The sequence below is a fragment of the Microtus ochrogaster genome, linkage group LG1 (genome assembly GCF_000317375.1).
Source record: "Microtus ochrogaster isolate Prairie Vole_2 linkage group LG1, MicOch1.0, whole genome shotgun sequence".
Lineage (NCBI taxonomy): Eukaryota > Metazoa > Chordata > Mammalia > Rodentia > Cricetidae > Microtus > Microtus ochrogaster.
Genome location: NC_022027.1, coordinates 9,057,283 through 9,071,742, shown reverse-complemented (window position 1 = coordinate 9,071,742; position 14,460 = coordinate 9,057,283). Strand labels below are relative to the sequence as shown.

General features: G+C 42.0%; 1 protein-coding gene across 1 annotated transcript in view; it reads right to left on the bottom strand.

Annotated features, from left to right (window-relative positions):
- The window catches only part of Abca13 (ATP binding cassette subfamily A member 13), a 397,315-nt gene that overhangs the window by 183,295 nt on the left and 199,560 nt on the right, over positions 1-14,460 (bottom strand). The window contains exons 40-41 of the mRNA XM_013350751.1: positions 12,619-12,776; positions 11,103-11,333 (exon numbers count right to left, since the gene is read on the bottom strand). Of these exons, the coding sequence (XP_013206205.1) occupies positions 11,103-11,333; positions 12,619-12,776 (389 nt within the window). The remainder of the gene's footprint in view (positions 1-11,102; positions 11,334-12,618; positions 12,777-14,460) is intronic.

Sequence of the window (14,460 nt, the reverse complement as noted above, 5' to 3'; positions counted from 1 at the left end):
CTCTTTCTTCTGCTGATGGAGGGAACATGTTAATGTTGGGGCCAGTATAAACTGAAGCAAATGAGGAGCAGGATCACCCAAGAGGGCACTGTGGAAGTAACCTGGAAGTCAGGGAAAACAGGAAAACACCACAGACAAGAATCAAGTTTCTCACTAGCAGACAAGATACGAACAATCACAGAAGAAATGTGCATGAATACTTACTATCAAGTGGAACTGAGCTCTTTATTTTCAATATTTAGGTAGAAAGAAAAGCTTCAAAGATAGCATGCTTTGTCCAAGACAGAACTAAGGCCACCGACTAACTTCCTACCAATAGAAGGAGAAACCAGGACTTTTGGGGAAATCAGCTGGTTCTAGGGGCTTGCTCGGCCACCATAATGAGGTAGAAGACAGCTCCTCTTGCCAGATAGTAAAATATGTTCAAAGGAAGACGGTTAGGAGATGCAGAAAACAATGTGAAAGACTTTCCACTGCCAAGGCTAATATGGTTTGAGCATCAAAGTAAAATATCCCAGGATGAGTGAACAGGAATGGATGAATGGAGTAGAATTCATGAGTCACAATTGGTCTAAACAAAGAAATGCATCAAGGAGACCATTTTCTTCTAAGCATGTGAAAGTTGACAGAATTATGAAGATAACCCAGGGCAAACACTTTAATTATAGCTAATTCAGATGGGGAACTTTAGAAGGTGCAAAAAATGGTGGCTGAGGAAAATGGAAGTCAGAGGATCCTAAAGTGTGTCCTCAAAAAATAAAGAAGGAAATTCCCTTTTGAATAAAAGCCAACAAAATGCTGCCTTTCACCTGGGTGATCAGATTTCTCCTCGCTGCTATGGACTAGATCAGCTTCACCTAGGACATAGCATCAGCCCTAGAATCTTCAAGACACCCTTCCCCCCCAGCCTAGTCTACTCACAAGGAGACAGAGCAAACCCACACTGAGGTCACCGTGCTCATGACTCCGCTGTGGTGTTCTCAAGTCCTGAGGTCGTGAATGTTGAGAAGATAGGAATTCCTGCTGGGATGACTGACGAGGCATCCAATGGACTGCAGCTCATGGTCCTGATTGCATCTTTAGCATTGCTATTGTCATTATAAACAGCATGTGTGTGTAGGGGGGCTGGGGTGCACATTCATGAGTGTGTGGTGAGCGTGCCCAAGCATGCACAAGCAGAGCCCAAAACAGGACTTTAGGTTTATCTGTCACTCACTATGTTATAGCCTTGAAACCTTATTAAACCAGAGACTTGTAATTGGTCTAAACTGGCTGGCCAGGAAACTCTGGGGACCAGCCCATCTCTGTACCCGAAGCTGGAGTCAAGAGGTACTTGCAGCCATGACCCATTCTTTACATGGGTGCTGGGTATTCAGACCTGGATTCCCACGCTTACAGAGCCAGCACTCTTACTCACATCATCACCAGCCTTCTGGGTTGAATCTTTGTTCTTCCAGATAGGGGGTTATGTCTCTTTGCAGTGGCTAAACTAGACAGGAGTTATTTATTCTTAGAAAAGAAAGAAACTTTAAAAACAGATCAAACCCTACTTGATTTCCATCACATTCTCAAGCTCTGCCGCTGGATGCTGCTGCTTCGTGTGGGGTTGACTGAATCACGCCCCACGGGAGTCCAAACCCACATCGGCAGAGGGACAAATGGACTCATTTTCTGGGATTTGACAGGCTGGGAGATATCACCAGTCTTACCTTGCTACAATATTATTATATACAAATGAACAAAAAGTCCACCGTGGGATACATTATAAGGTCCTAGCCATGCTGGGCTATCATGTGAGTCCCTGCCTCTTAAAAGCAAAAATAAAACCACACAACAACAACAAAAACCACATGAGTAACCTTCACCGCATTTGCCTTACACAAGAAATTGTGACCGGGCTTCAGAGTTGCTGAAAATGAGCCTCGTCTATACAGCCAAGCTCTACTGCTATCCTTGGTCTTGGTTCTCAACCCCACACAAGGTAAATCTGTCCTTTGTCCGCATCTTCCCTCTGTTCAAGCAACAGTAGGAAATGCTTCTTTTGTTCACATTTATTTTAATTATTCACTGCAGTGTGTTTGTGCACATACATGTATACTTGTGATTTAGAGTGTGTGTGTGGAGGTGCTGGAGTCAGATCTTTCCACCGTGTGAGTCCCAGGAAACATGCCAGATGTCAGGCTTGGAATTGAGTGCCTTTACCTACTGAGTTAACCGTTTATTAATGAAGCTCAGCAACCATGCAATTTCAAATGTCAACATCGTGACTTAGAGATAGAGACCATAATTTATTTTTTTTAAATGTGTTGTATTTTTTTTTTTTAAAGCAAAACCTGCTTTCTAGCTACACAGAGGCATGAGAACTACTTAGCAGGGTTTTTTTCAACTCCAAGAAAGTCATCAGGCAAAATGCAGGTAAACAAAGAGAAAGCACGAAGAGGAGCTACCTGACTAGTGGGTCGATAGTCACAGTAGTTGGTAGTCAATGCTCCTGTAAAGAGACATTGACAGACTACACCAAACAAAAGAAAATTCTTCAAAGGCACTTGATCATTTTGTAATTTAAAACAGCTTTCTCAAACCAATCCAAAGATAGTGCTACATCGTGTTTCATTAAGTCTCATGTGCATTTTATGTATTTTAACCCTTGTCTGTGCTTTCCCCTAAGAAGACTGACCTTTTTAAAAACACATGTGCCTCTATGAAAGAAGCAAAAAGAAATACTCAGGAGTTAATAAATCAATATCTATTTAGGACTACGATGTAGACAAAAGCACAGACAAAATGAGAAAGGAGAAAATCACTTCAGGTGGTTGAACAAATGCATGCAACATCTCCAGAGCAATTGAGTTATTGCAGTTATTGTTGAGATGGCTAGAGGAGGGAGACCAATATGGAGAAAAAATAATATACAGAAAGGAGTCACATGGGTACATTATCCCTTTAAGAAGGTAATTGGAATTAAAAAAAACCAGCAACAACTGTGTTTTGAAGGTGGTGGAGGCAATGTTCTATGTAATCGATAAATTGATAGCTTGATTTTTAAATAAATATTTGGATTTTTACTGTATGTAAATAAATACTTTAAAAAAGGTCAAAGGGAAAGAGGATCGCAAAATTTCCAAAAGCATAGGAACACATACAGGTAAAGCACAAATACAAATATTGAGAAAAAGAAAAGTTAATATGAATAGAGATATTTCAAATATAAGAATTCTAAGTGGAGAATCTAATGTAACATTAGAAATAGGAAGGGCATCTTGGTGCAGCCTCAGCTTAGCTCTTTCCCAGCTGAGACTCAAAGTCTTTCCATCTAACCCGCCTGAGTTCCCTATGTCAGTCACCAGCCCACAAGAACACTCCCCACCAGAGGTCACATGAGGCTATCTCCCCGTCCCTTCCAGACCATCTAAACTATCCAAGCTTATATTCTCCCTCTAACAGCCTGCCTGCAGGAGCACTTCTTTTCACCTAAAATCATTGCCTGGGGACTCCAATCTTGGTGTAGATCCAACTCTGTGCTGTGGCCCCTCACAGCCTTTTCCTCCACCCTATATACACTCTTATGTGTCCACTCACAAACTCAAAGAAGCCCTCTATACCAGGGACCTCACAGCCACCACATTTTCCCAGAATATAAAGGGAGCAGCTGCAACCAAAGAACACATACCCAACAAAGACAAGACTGAATATCAATACCAGGATTCAAAACCACTGATCCTTAATAAACCTCAATATTAATGAACTCAACGTCCCCAAAACAAGACACAGATAACAGAATAAATGCAAAAAACCAGGATCTATCCTTACTCTACACCCAAGAAACACACCTTGGCATAAAGGATAGACATCTCCTCAGGATGAAAGGACAAACAGAGGAACCACATCCAAAAGGAGTAAAGAGCAAGAAATATTTAATTTCAGGGCAGTAATCAATAAAATAAAAGCAACAAAAATTAAAATCAATGAAACAAAGAATTGGCTGTTTGAGAAAATAAATAGGACTGACAAACCCTTATCCAAATGACCTGAAAGGTGGTGGGAAAAGGTAACAAAATTAGAGATGAAAAGAAGTGCAAAACAACAGACACCCAGGCACCAAGGAAATCTAGAAAATCATCATAAGGACATTATTTTAAAAAATAGCTATTGTTGGGGGCTATGGTCTGAGTTGATGTTGATGCCTCCAGATACCACACAAGGCTATGCAGATGCCCAAGGTCTGGTCAGCCACCTGCGACCATGCTGGTATCCAGGGACCATGTTGCCATCAGGGTCATACTGATCTGGGTGACCTTTGCTGTCACCCAAAACAATGCTGATATCCAGGTCCAAGCTGCAGCTGAAGGCATGTTTGGGTCTGTGACCCTATAGTAGACCAGGTCTTTGTTGATGTCTGTGGCTTCTATTAACATAGGGCCATGTGGATAGCTTGGGTCTGGTCAGTCACCTGAGACCATATTGGTGTCATAAAGTCATGGTGCCACCAGGGCCATATTGATCTGGGTGACCTGCATGGTTACCTAAGTCATGGTGACATCCAAGCCCGAGTTACTGCTGAGGGTCATGGTTGGATCCATGGTCCTGCTGCAGCTGGGGTCCATATTACCACATGGGGTCATAGGAAACATGCATGCTGAAATCTAAGGACTATGATGAGACAGGGTGCTAGAAATAAAAGGGAAATTATATGCTTGCCCTCACCGCTGACCCAGAAGCTATCTCTAATTGGAAACTACTTGCCCATAAAAATTCAGATATCTCCAAGTGTCACTGGGAAAACCAACTACTCTTTAGTGTAGGCGGCAAGCCCATCATAGATGGCCAACAAAAAATGAACTCACCCACATCCTTGGAGGCTGTCTATCTTACACTGTCATAACAGGGCTTTTACTTTTTAAAAATTTTATCTTATATTTTATTTTATTTATGTATTTTTTCTCTCTCATTTTACTTTATAGGCCTTTTTACACATATATTATGGCTTCCAGTTTAGTGCTTTTATGGTACTCCTGAGAGGCAAATAGAAGGGTCTCTACATGTACATCTGCCTTTTTTGGACTCTTTATTTCTGTTTGTCTTGTCCTAGTCTGGTGTGTGAGTTTTTGTTTGATCTTACTATATTTTATTTTATTACTGTCCTTTACATTACATCTGTTTGTGTTCTAATAAGAGACAGAAAGGAGGTGGATCTGGAAGTGGGGGGAGTAGAGGGAAGGGTAACCATAACCATGATGCGTAGCATGAGAGAAAAAAATCTATTGTAAATAAAAGTCGGGGAGGGGAATGGTATAATCCTGAAATGATACACTATGCACGGAGTTTTCTTCCCACTGAATTTCACATTGTGATTCTTTCCACAGTTGCTATTTTTTCACTGAGGGTTGTGCCTGGGGCTATTGTTCCATGTGAGACCATGAGTGAGTGATGATGAAGCAGGCCTCTTGTTCAACTGCTCTAAGTCCTGGGCACCTACAGTCTTCCCTCTCAACCCTTCCCATCGTTCCTGGTCAGGACAAACAGCATCAAAGGTACCCCCACCAGGCTCTGTACAGAATGCATTCCCCCATGGGCATCAGGATCACCTTAGAGGTGGGACACGATAACAAAGAACTCAGTTCTGACTTCTGTGTAAAATCTTCCAGAAATATGGAGCCCCGAATATAACAACGACAATGATGGTATAATAATATAAAACTGACCAACATTTATGTCCTCACTGGCTTCAACAGACTGCAGCATTCTGTAGCTCACCATGGTGGATTTTTCTATTTATCTTACTTCTCCCTAAAATACTTCTAAGAGAAAATGGCTCGGAAAAATTTTGCTTACAGAGCAGAGTGCTCCTAGCCTCTGCAGTCCACTTTAACTTCTTGTGACTGCAGACCTAGCCAGACCTGAGGGGCTGACAGCAAAGCGGGAAGGAGAAGCACATGCAGAGAGGAGAGCACAGAATTATCTTATTAATAAACACGCCTCTCGGTGAAAATTATACCTATCAACCTTTCTTGGGCCTCTTCTTGCAGTAGCATTGATAGACTGCATAAACCACAGTCGTTAACCAAGCGTCTCAAATCCCAGCATCCACCCGGAAGATGAAGACCTGCCTCACTGTTCTAAAGTGCTTAAACTCACAAAACATCAAAGGCAAGCATTCCCCAAGGGTTCGCTCTTCCTACTGATAAATATTGACAAAGATTCTTGAAGTCTCTTTTTTTGATCGAATAAATAGAAAGCTAATTGCATGAAGGAGACGTGCACTCTTTCTGACATACAGGCGTAAGAGTAGATGAGTATCTAAGTGTTAACACTTTCAGTGAGATGTGTTCTTCTTCCAAAACACTGATTTATCCCCAACATGCACAATGTCTCCTGCCCTGGATTGAGCCCCTACTGAGCTTAGGAACAAGTTCAGTTTCTCAGAACTAGACAAGGCGGAATGCAAATCTCCCAGTAACACAGACGGAGGCTGAGAACAGCTCCTCCTTCCACCCAAAAGACCCAGAATATGAAGCAACTGTTGGAGGTGGCAGCACTTTGTTTCTAGAAGAAAACGGACATGTGCTGGCTCAAGGTCCCATCTAGTCAAACATTAGCCTTCTTATCTGGTATTTGGACATGTTTTCCAAGCTCCGGAAGTGGTGACAGCTGGTTTCTTAGTCACATTTTAGTATGCAGTTCAATGAGCCACAGTCCCATAAACCTGCATTCAGGGAGGAGAGCTGACCAATCTCAACAGCCACAATAGGAGGGAAAAAAGGCTCAGACATGCCCTGGGCTTCTCCTCTAGCACAGGGAAGACAGTTAATCTATCAAAAGTCCCTGAAGATCAAGTGAACTTTTGAGCATGGCTATGATTTAATTCTACTGTCACTCCAAGGAGGTGACAGCTCCCCACAGATGATAGGAGGCATTACCATTTTGACTAGTTTGTCCAAGTCATGTACCCATCACTTTTCATACTTAGAATATCGGTGAAACTGTTCTGTTTCTTGGATATGTGTGTGCTTGTTCGTTGATTTAGTTTTTATTAGCATATATTCAATTACAACATTGTCATTCAAATCGAATTCCATTTTTGATTCATCCTGCATGACCCTCTCCTATCCTCCCTTGTTTGGTGTCCCTTCTTCTCTCAAATAATCACCCTTCTCCTTACAGCTCTATCTCTGAAGTCTAGATTCCGAGTATGAAAGGAAACACATAGTGTTCTTGCTCGGTATGACTTGTTTCACTTAGCATGATGAACTCTCGCTGCACCCATTTCCCTACAAATGACATAATTTCACTATCTGAAAAAATAAACTACAGAATGAACACACGCAAGATCTTTTAAACCATTCATCAACTGATGGGCATCTAGACAACTTCCTTAATTTGGCTGCTGAGGATAGTGCTTTGGTAAACATAGACATGCAAGGATTTTTTTGGTAGGCTGACTTGGAGTCCTTCCGGCATATACTCAGGAGCTGTACAGATGAAGTACATGGTAGTTATAGTGGTAAATCTCCACACTAATTTCTATAGTGGTCACAGTAATCTACTTTATTATTAGCCATATAAAAATGTTCTCTTCCCCACATCCCCTTTATCTTTTGTTGTTTGAATGATAACATTAGGTTGTGATGGAATCTCAGTGTGGTTTCATTGTACTGTCTTAAACAATCAAAAAACACTTAGGCTTACCAAGACTGAGTGATTGATCAAGGCCCGGGAGCTCAGAGGAATAATTATCTGAACCTAGAACTGTCTGCGTAAGGGCTGGAGTGATGGTTCTATAGGCAAGAGCACCTACAGCTCTTGCAGAGGACCCAGGTTTAGTTCCCAGCCTCCCCATGGCTGTTGCGGGAGGTTCTTCCACTCCTCCAGCCTATAGCCGCTGAGATACCAGCCCATTGGGGCGTGGTCTCTCTCCCTTTAAAAAAGTGGCCACTTCCCTCTCCTCTCTCTCTTGACTTCCTGCTCCGCTGGCGACTAGACTCCCTTCCTGGTTGCACAGAGGGCTGACTGTGATCTGTAAGTTTTTTCCCCTTTAAATAAATACCACCCTATTAATCATAATTCCAAACTGCTGTGGCATTGTTTGTGACTTACGCCTTCACATGGCAGTTTGCGATTGCCTTTAACTCCTGTTCCAAAGGATATTACATACTCTTCTGAACTCTGAGGGTTCATGAATGCATGTGTTTCACACATATGCACTTGGGTACAGTCAATATATGTAACATGAAATATCTACAAACAGAATTGTCTGGGGTAAAATTGATGCTTTCTCTACGGTAACTCATCTCAAAAGGTAGGCATGTCTTCTGAACATAATTACATAAACCATTAAAGTTTCTGTTTCTGTGGGTTCAAGTAATACCCAGAAAGAACACCATGTTTGTATTGGACATGTGCAGACCTTTTCTTGTCCTTGTTCTTCTGACAATTAACCCGAGTCATTTGGTTAATACCGATTAGGCAAGCACTCACAGCACAGCCTACTTTCTAGGCTGCTGGTTTGTATTGTGGTGGGGAAGCATAACACTCCCAAAGCTCCAACTCCTTGGGCAAGTCACAGAGGAAGCACAGAACTTATCGTGGTGGGCATCATGAAGAAAAGACAATGAGGGGACCAGGAGAAAGCACTGTATATTGATGCAGAGTCTGAACTTGCAAGCTTTCTTCCCAGGTTGACCTCATGTCAAGGCTTCTGGGACCACAGCAGGAAGCAACTAGCATGACATAGGGTCACGGTGATGGTAATCACTGACCCCAGAGAGTAGCTCATAGACACTGTGAACACGTATTTTAGGCTGGTATTTTTCTTTTACTTGCTTCTTCATGCTCTACTTACTCTATCAAAAAGAACAGGGTGGATATAGTGTGAACTGGTATTCTCTAGCCCTGTTAGACAATACAATAAAGAGAAGTGCCCAAGTCAAAGACTATAATTCATTCCCAGAAATCTTCCGTCCACATGCAGATCCACCCTTTATGAACTGTATGATCTGGAGTAAGGAAAGTAGCCTATCAAAACTCAGATTCCTTGCTTAGAAATGGGAATGAAACCATCTGAAGGGAGCACAAAGCATTCTAAATATCAAAGTAAGGACCTTGCAAGACTGTGAATCTTCTTGTTTTACTCTTACCTATGAATATTGACTTCCAACCAACTATATGATGGCTGTTATCAGTTAGGGGCTTTGATGGCTATCCCTTGCACATGGAGTAAGCATTCCAAGACCAAAAACTGTGCCTGAATTCTACAGATAAATAGCTGTCACTAAGTATTCATGGAGGGTGAGTATACCTGAAGAATAAAATTCAGAATTGCCCAAGTTCTTTATATAAAATGGTATGGTATTTATACCCAGCCCTCTGACATTCTATGTCATACACCTCATCTCTTGACTATGTATCATATCTGAACAAGGCAAATATTATAGACAAATAATTGTTAATTTCTAGAGGAATGAAGGTTATAAAGTCTTCACCTGTTCAATACAAACAGCACTATTTCTGAATGCTTGCAACCTGTAATTACTTAAACCCAAAGATACAAAACCTGCAATTGTACTTCTGTTCCCTAATGCATGCCTAAAGTAAAGTCTGATTCAGGAATTAGGCAAAGTAAGAGATTAATAGCAACACCTAATAATAAAAGCAAAGTAGAACAATTATTTATAAGCTACTCTAATAAAAATCAGGCAGGTATAATTTCTCCCTCCTGTCTCTCCCTCCCCCGTTCCCCCCACAATGTGTTCATTTGCTGGACTGTGTCTAATAGGCATAGTTTACTATAGGTACCAGAACAGGGACAAACATGACTACTGTCGAGGAAGGGACACATATGTGCACCTAAATTTCTCAAGGGTTGCCTTGCCTTCAGGACCACAAACCCAGCTTTGTGTCTTTTAGTCCTAAATTTGTTCTAAGGTTCACTCTAACTTAGAAAATTAGCCATTTTAATCCCATAATTATCCAAAGTTTCTAATATGTGGTTCAGATTGTTAATGCCTACTAATAACAACAACAAAAAATGATTGGTCACTGATATTATTTCTGAAACCAGTAAATTAAATTAGAAGTTTATTTTAACTTTACTGTTCTGTCTTTCTTTTGGGTTTTAGTCTACAATAGTTTCAGCAGCTAAGAATAAGATAAAATTAAAATTTATAGGTAGATCACATGTAGGTGTAATATTAGGAACTCACACAAATACTGCTTTCAATTGGGTTTTGCAGCTCAGAATTTTCCTTCAAAGGAAATATGAGCAAACTCTTGGCTGGCCACTATGATGGGAGGGCACTGAGTAATGGATGTTCTCAGCTCAGTTCCAAAAGCTGACAGTGCGAGGTATCAGAGTAAAGAGGGAGCTTGGGACAGGGAGAAGACCTGTGTTCAGTACCACGTAGGTGGTAGACTATCTGACAGTTGTCTATTTGCCTGGTGTATAATAACAGCTCCCAAGCAGAGGTCCACTACCGAAAACTTACTAGTCATGTACAGATTCCAGTTCAAACACATCTCAGGACTCAAGTACAGAAATGCTATTTGCTTAGAGAGTAGCCAGCAGTGGAACGTGTTAAATTTGGGTTTGGGCTTTGACTATACATGACTGTAGCAATTGATCTCAGGTGTCAACAAGATGAGATCTGCAATCACTAGGAAGGTGAGCCTCTAGGGATGGTTATGGGGGACTATCTCACTAGTTTACTGAATGGGGAGACCCGTCCTGAAATGAGTTGCTCTGTTCCTTGGATGTGGATCCTGGCTGGATAAAAAGGAGTCAACTAGCTGAGGACAAACATTCACCCCGCTGTGTGTTCTGACTGTGGACGCAGTGTGACCAGCTGCCTGGCACTCCTGCCGACATGATATCCCTCTCATGCTAGACTACATATCCTGGGACTGTAAATCAAAATAAACCATGTTTTCCTTAGGTTGCTTTTGTCGTGGATATTTGATCACAGTAACAGGAAAAATAATTGATACAGTCGGGGCTTGAAAATAAATAATAAATAAATACACACAATCGTCTCCATCGCTTCCCCATTCATCCATCTCTCTCTAAATATGGAACTAGCCATAGAAATAGAAACCACATCAGCACGTACCTCTTCCAAGGTGGTGTCTGAGATGCCATACCCCGTCAGGTGTAGGTGCTGTAAGTTCTGATCCAGGGCCTGGCAAAGCCCCTTGAAGCAGGACTTGTCTGCATCTTTGGGGATGGTGTAGGTCAGCTCACCTCCACTGCTATCTTTGAGGAATGCTTGGGGAATATAGACCTGTATCAAGGATGTAACACGAGCTACATCCTTGGGCTCCTGGGTTTCTAGGACAGAGGGCTACCAGAAAGAGAAATGGGTAAGAAGGCAGCAAGGAAGATCAATCCAAATACTGAGTACTTGAGTAATATGTGTTATTTCAGATTTCTGTTTCCAAACAAGGACAGATTGCTGCATTTAAGCAGGAGGGGGCCTTTCAATGATGTGTTACACATTTTCTCTTCTCTTTGTTAATGTATATGTATGTGCACACAGGGACATGTGCACCAATGTTGAAGACAGAGGACAACTTGAAGGTGCTCCTCGGGAAAACTGTCTATCTCCTTTAAGGTAGGGTCTCTCACTGAACCTGGGGCTCATTAATTAGGCAAGTCTGGCTGGTCAGTAAGTACCAGGTATTCTTCTTGGCCTCTTAGCACTGGGATGACAGGTGTATGTCATCACATCTGGCATTGTATGTGTGTTCTGAGTTTCTAACTCAACGACTCACGTTTGCAAGACAGGCACTTACCAGCTGAGCCATCCCCAAACCCCTTTTCCTATTTTATAAAACATATATCCACACTGGTAAACCTGGTAAGCCTGCTTTTGACCCATGTGCCTATACTGGTTCCAATGCCCTGGAGACATTTAGAATGATGAATTGGAGCAAAGCTCTCCTTCCCAGAAAAATCATTACGGAGACTCAAGTACTAGTAGTGCAAAAACATGGGTCTGAGTATTTTGAAAGGGAGAACTAGGAATCCTAGTCAAAGAGAAAGGGGCCTTCTCTGAATAACAATATAATCACCTCAACTAGAGAAAAGACACTCAAAGCAGTCAAGGGCAGACAAGGTGGTCACCAAGGATAAGAAAGGCATGAGGACCTGGAAAGTGAGTTTCTGGATTCTAGTCCCAGGGTCTCTGCTCCTTTCCTGGCTGACAATATGCAATAATATCTACAGTCAGAACTTAGGTTTGATCACTCAGTTCCTGATCATAACTGCTCCACCTCTTAGGTGCTCTGCTTCTAGGACAGGCAAGATTCGAGCCTCCAGAAGGGAATATCACTGTCAAAACAATTTCTAGAACTCCTTGGCCAACTGAGCTTCCTGACAGCTGTTCTTGGTATCTACAAGGTCATTGTGGCCCTCTTATGTTTCTTTCTGGAAGATTAAATGAACCCTGGGGTTCACAGAGGATAGCCATCACTGTTCAGGCCTGTAAGGAGTTCTTTGGACTCCTGAGACGCCCTGCACAAAAGGCCACCAGTTGGACATTATTGTTGTACAAGCGTCCTGCTTTGTTTCGAGTGACATGTGTCGGACAAGGCTTCCCCAGTGAAATGAAAGAGCGCACTTCTTACTTGTTTGGTAAGCGTCAGAGTGAGTCCTTGGCCATAGGTCTCCTTCAGGCCCGCAGGAGGAGCATAACATCTGAGCTTCCCTTGCTGGAGCACAGCCACGTGGTCACTGAGCATCTCAGCTTCATCCAGGTGGTGGGTTGTGAAGATGATTGTGCGACCTGTATCCAAGCACAGGATGCATCAGAACCAGAATAACAAGGGTCCTTCCCTAGGAAGGGTGGACTGGGACAGGACTGAAAGAGAGTAACAGTGCTTTAAATAGTGGGGACCGGAATGATGCTGTGTAAAAACATAACCAGGTCTACTCTGAGAATTAGAGATCCTGAGAAGTGTTCCTTATAGTTTCCCAAAAGGTACTGATTGCTATTTACGCAAACGCCCTCCATACCTTCCTTCATTAGGCTTGGGAGACACTGCCAGGCAAGAAGGGGGAAACCGCTATGCAATAAAGGCCCTGAGTTCAGCAGCTTTGTTTTCCAGGCCTAAGATGTAATAGCATTAAAACATGTGCTGCATCCTAGAAAACACTGAGAAACCCTAAGCCACAAGAATATGGGAGACAGTGTGGGAGCTGAGGGTGAGGAGTTAAGTCATGAGCCTTCCTAGGGGGGAGAGATGCTGAGTCCAGCACTCTGCTTCTGCAGAAATGCATGCTATGCCCACAGGTGTCTACAATGAATTGAGAATTCATTACCTTTCCTTATGAAGAAGAAACACTCTGATTTACCTTAAAAAAACAGAAGCCAGCAAAACTTGGGGTATTTGAGGAAAGATATTTCAATTAATATAAATAGATAATGTTCTTGCTTTTAGCTACTCTTTCCCCATTGGGTCAAACTGAGCCTCATTTAGCTTGTCTATCAAATAAAAGAAACAAATTCATTGATTCTGGTTTCAAGAACAAATCTTTAAATAGACAATGACAAACCTGATTTTAATTTTACTTAATTTCATATTTTTCATAAAGGAGAAGGATTAAAAGGCCAAGAGTCTTATTCTTTTTGTTCTCTCCTTGATTTTGTTTTCATGACTTTTTGGTTTGATTTTATCTGATTGTTGAGGCTGTATCTCACTCTGTCTAGACCAAGCTGGTCTAGAAATCAGTATGTATCCCAGGCTAGCTTCAGGTCCACTCCTGTCTCAGCCTTAGGACTGCTGGGAGGTGAGCCACAGTGCTTGTCATCCAGTTAATTGTTTAGAATCCATCCAGAAAGAGCAATGAAAGGTAGTGCAGAATACAACAGGAAGTGGAGTACCCAGTGCCAATTCTTACTGTAGAATGCATTACAAAGACCATGGGTAACATCTTTGTCTTCTAGTTCCCAAATGCTAAGAAAATGTACTCATGCCTGACCTAGGACCATCAGAGGCAAATTAGTTATTTTGATTAGAGATGTCCCACAGTTCAGATGCATGTCCCGATACAATATGATAATCTAAAAACAGACATCCATTTAGTCGAGATTCTTAAGGAAAATGAAAGGAAGAAGGGTAAGGTGAGGAGCTGAGAGAGTAGAAAGAGGAACAGAGAAATGCTGGATAAATCACACAAAACTTCAGTTATGCAAGGTGGTAGAGTCTGGAGACCTGTTACACAACACAATAGCTACAGCTATTCATTGTGCATGTAAAAATTACTGAGTGATTAGCCCTTCAACACACACACACACACACACACACACACACACACATGTTCATTTTTAAGGTGATAGGCATGTTAATTAGCTCTGTTTAATCTTTTCTCTTAGACAGAGACCCACATTGGAGCACCGGACAGAAATCTCAAGATCCAAATCAGGAGCAGAAGGAGACAGAGCACGAGCAAGGAACTCAGGACCGCGA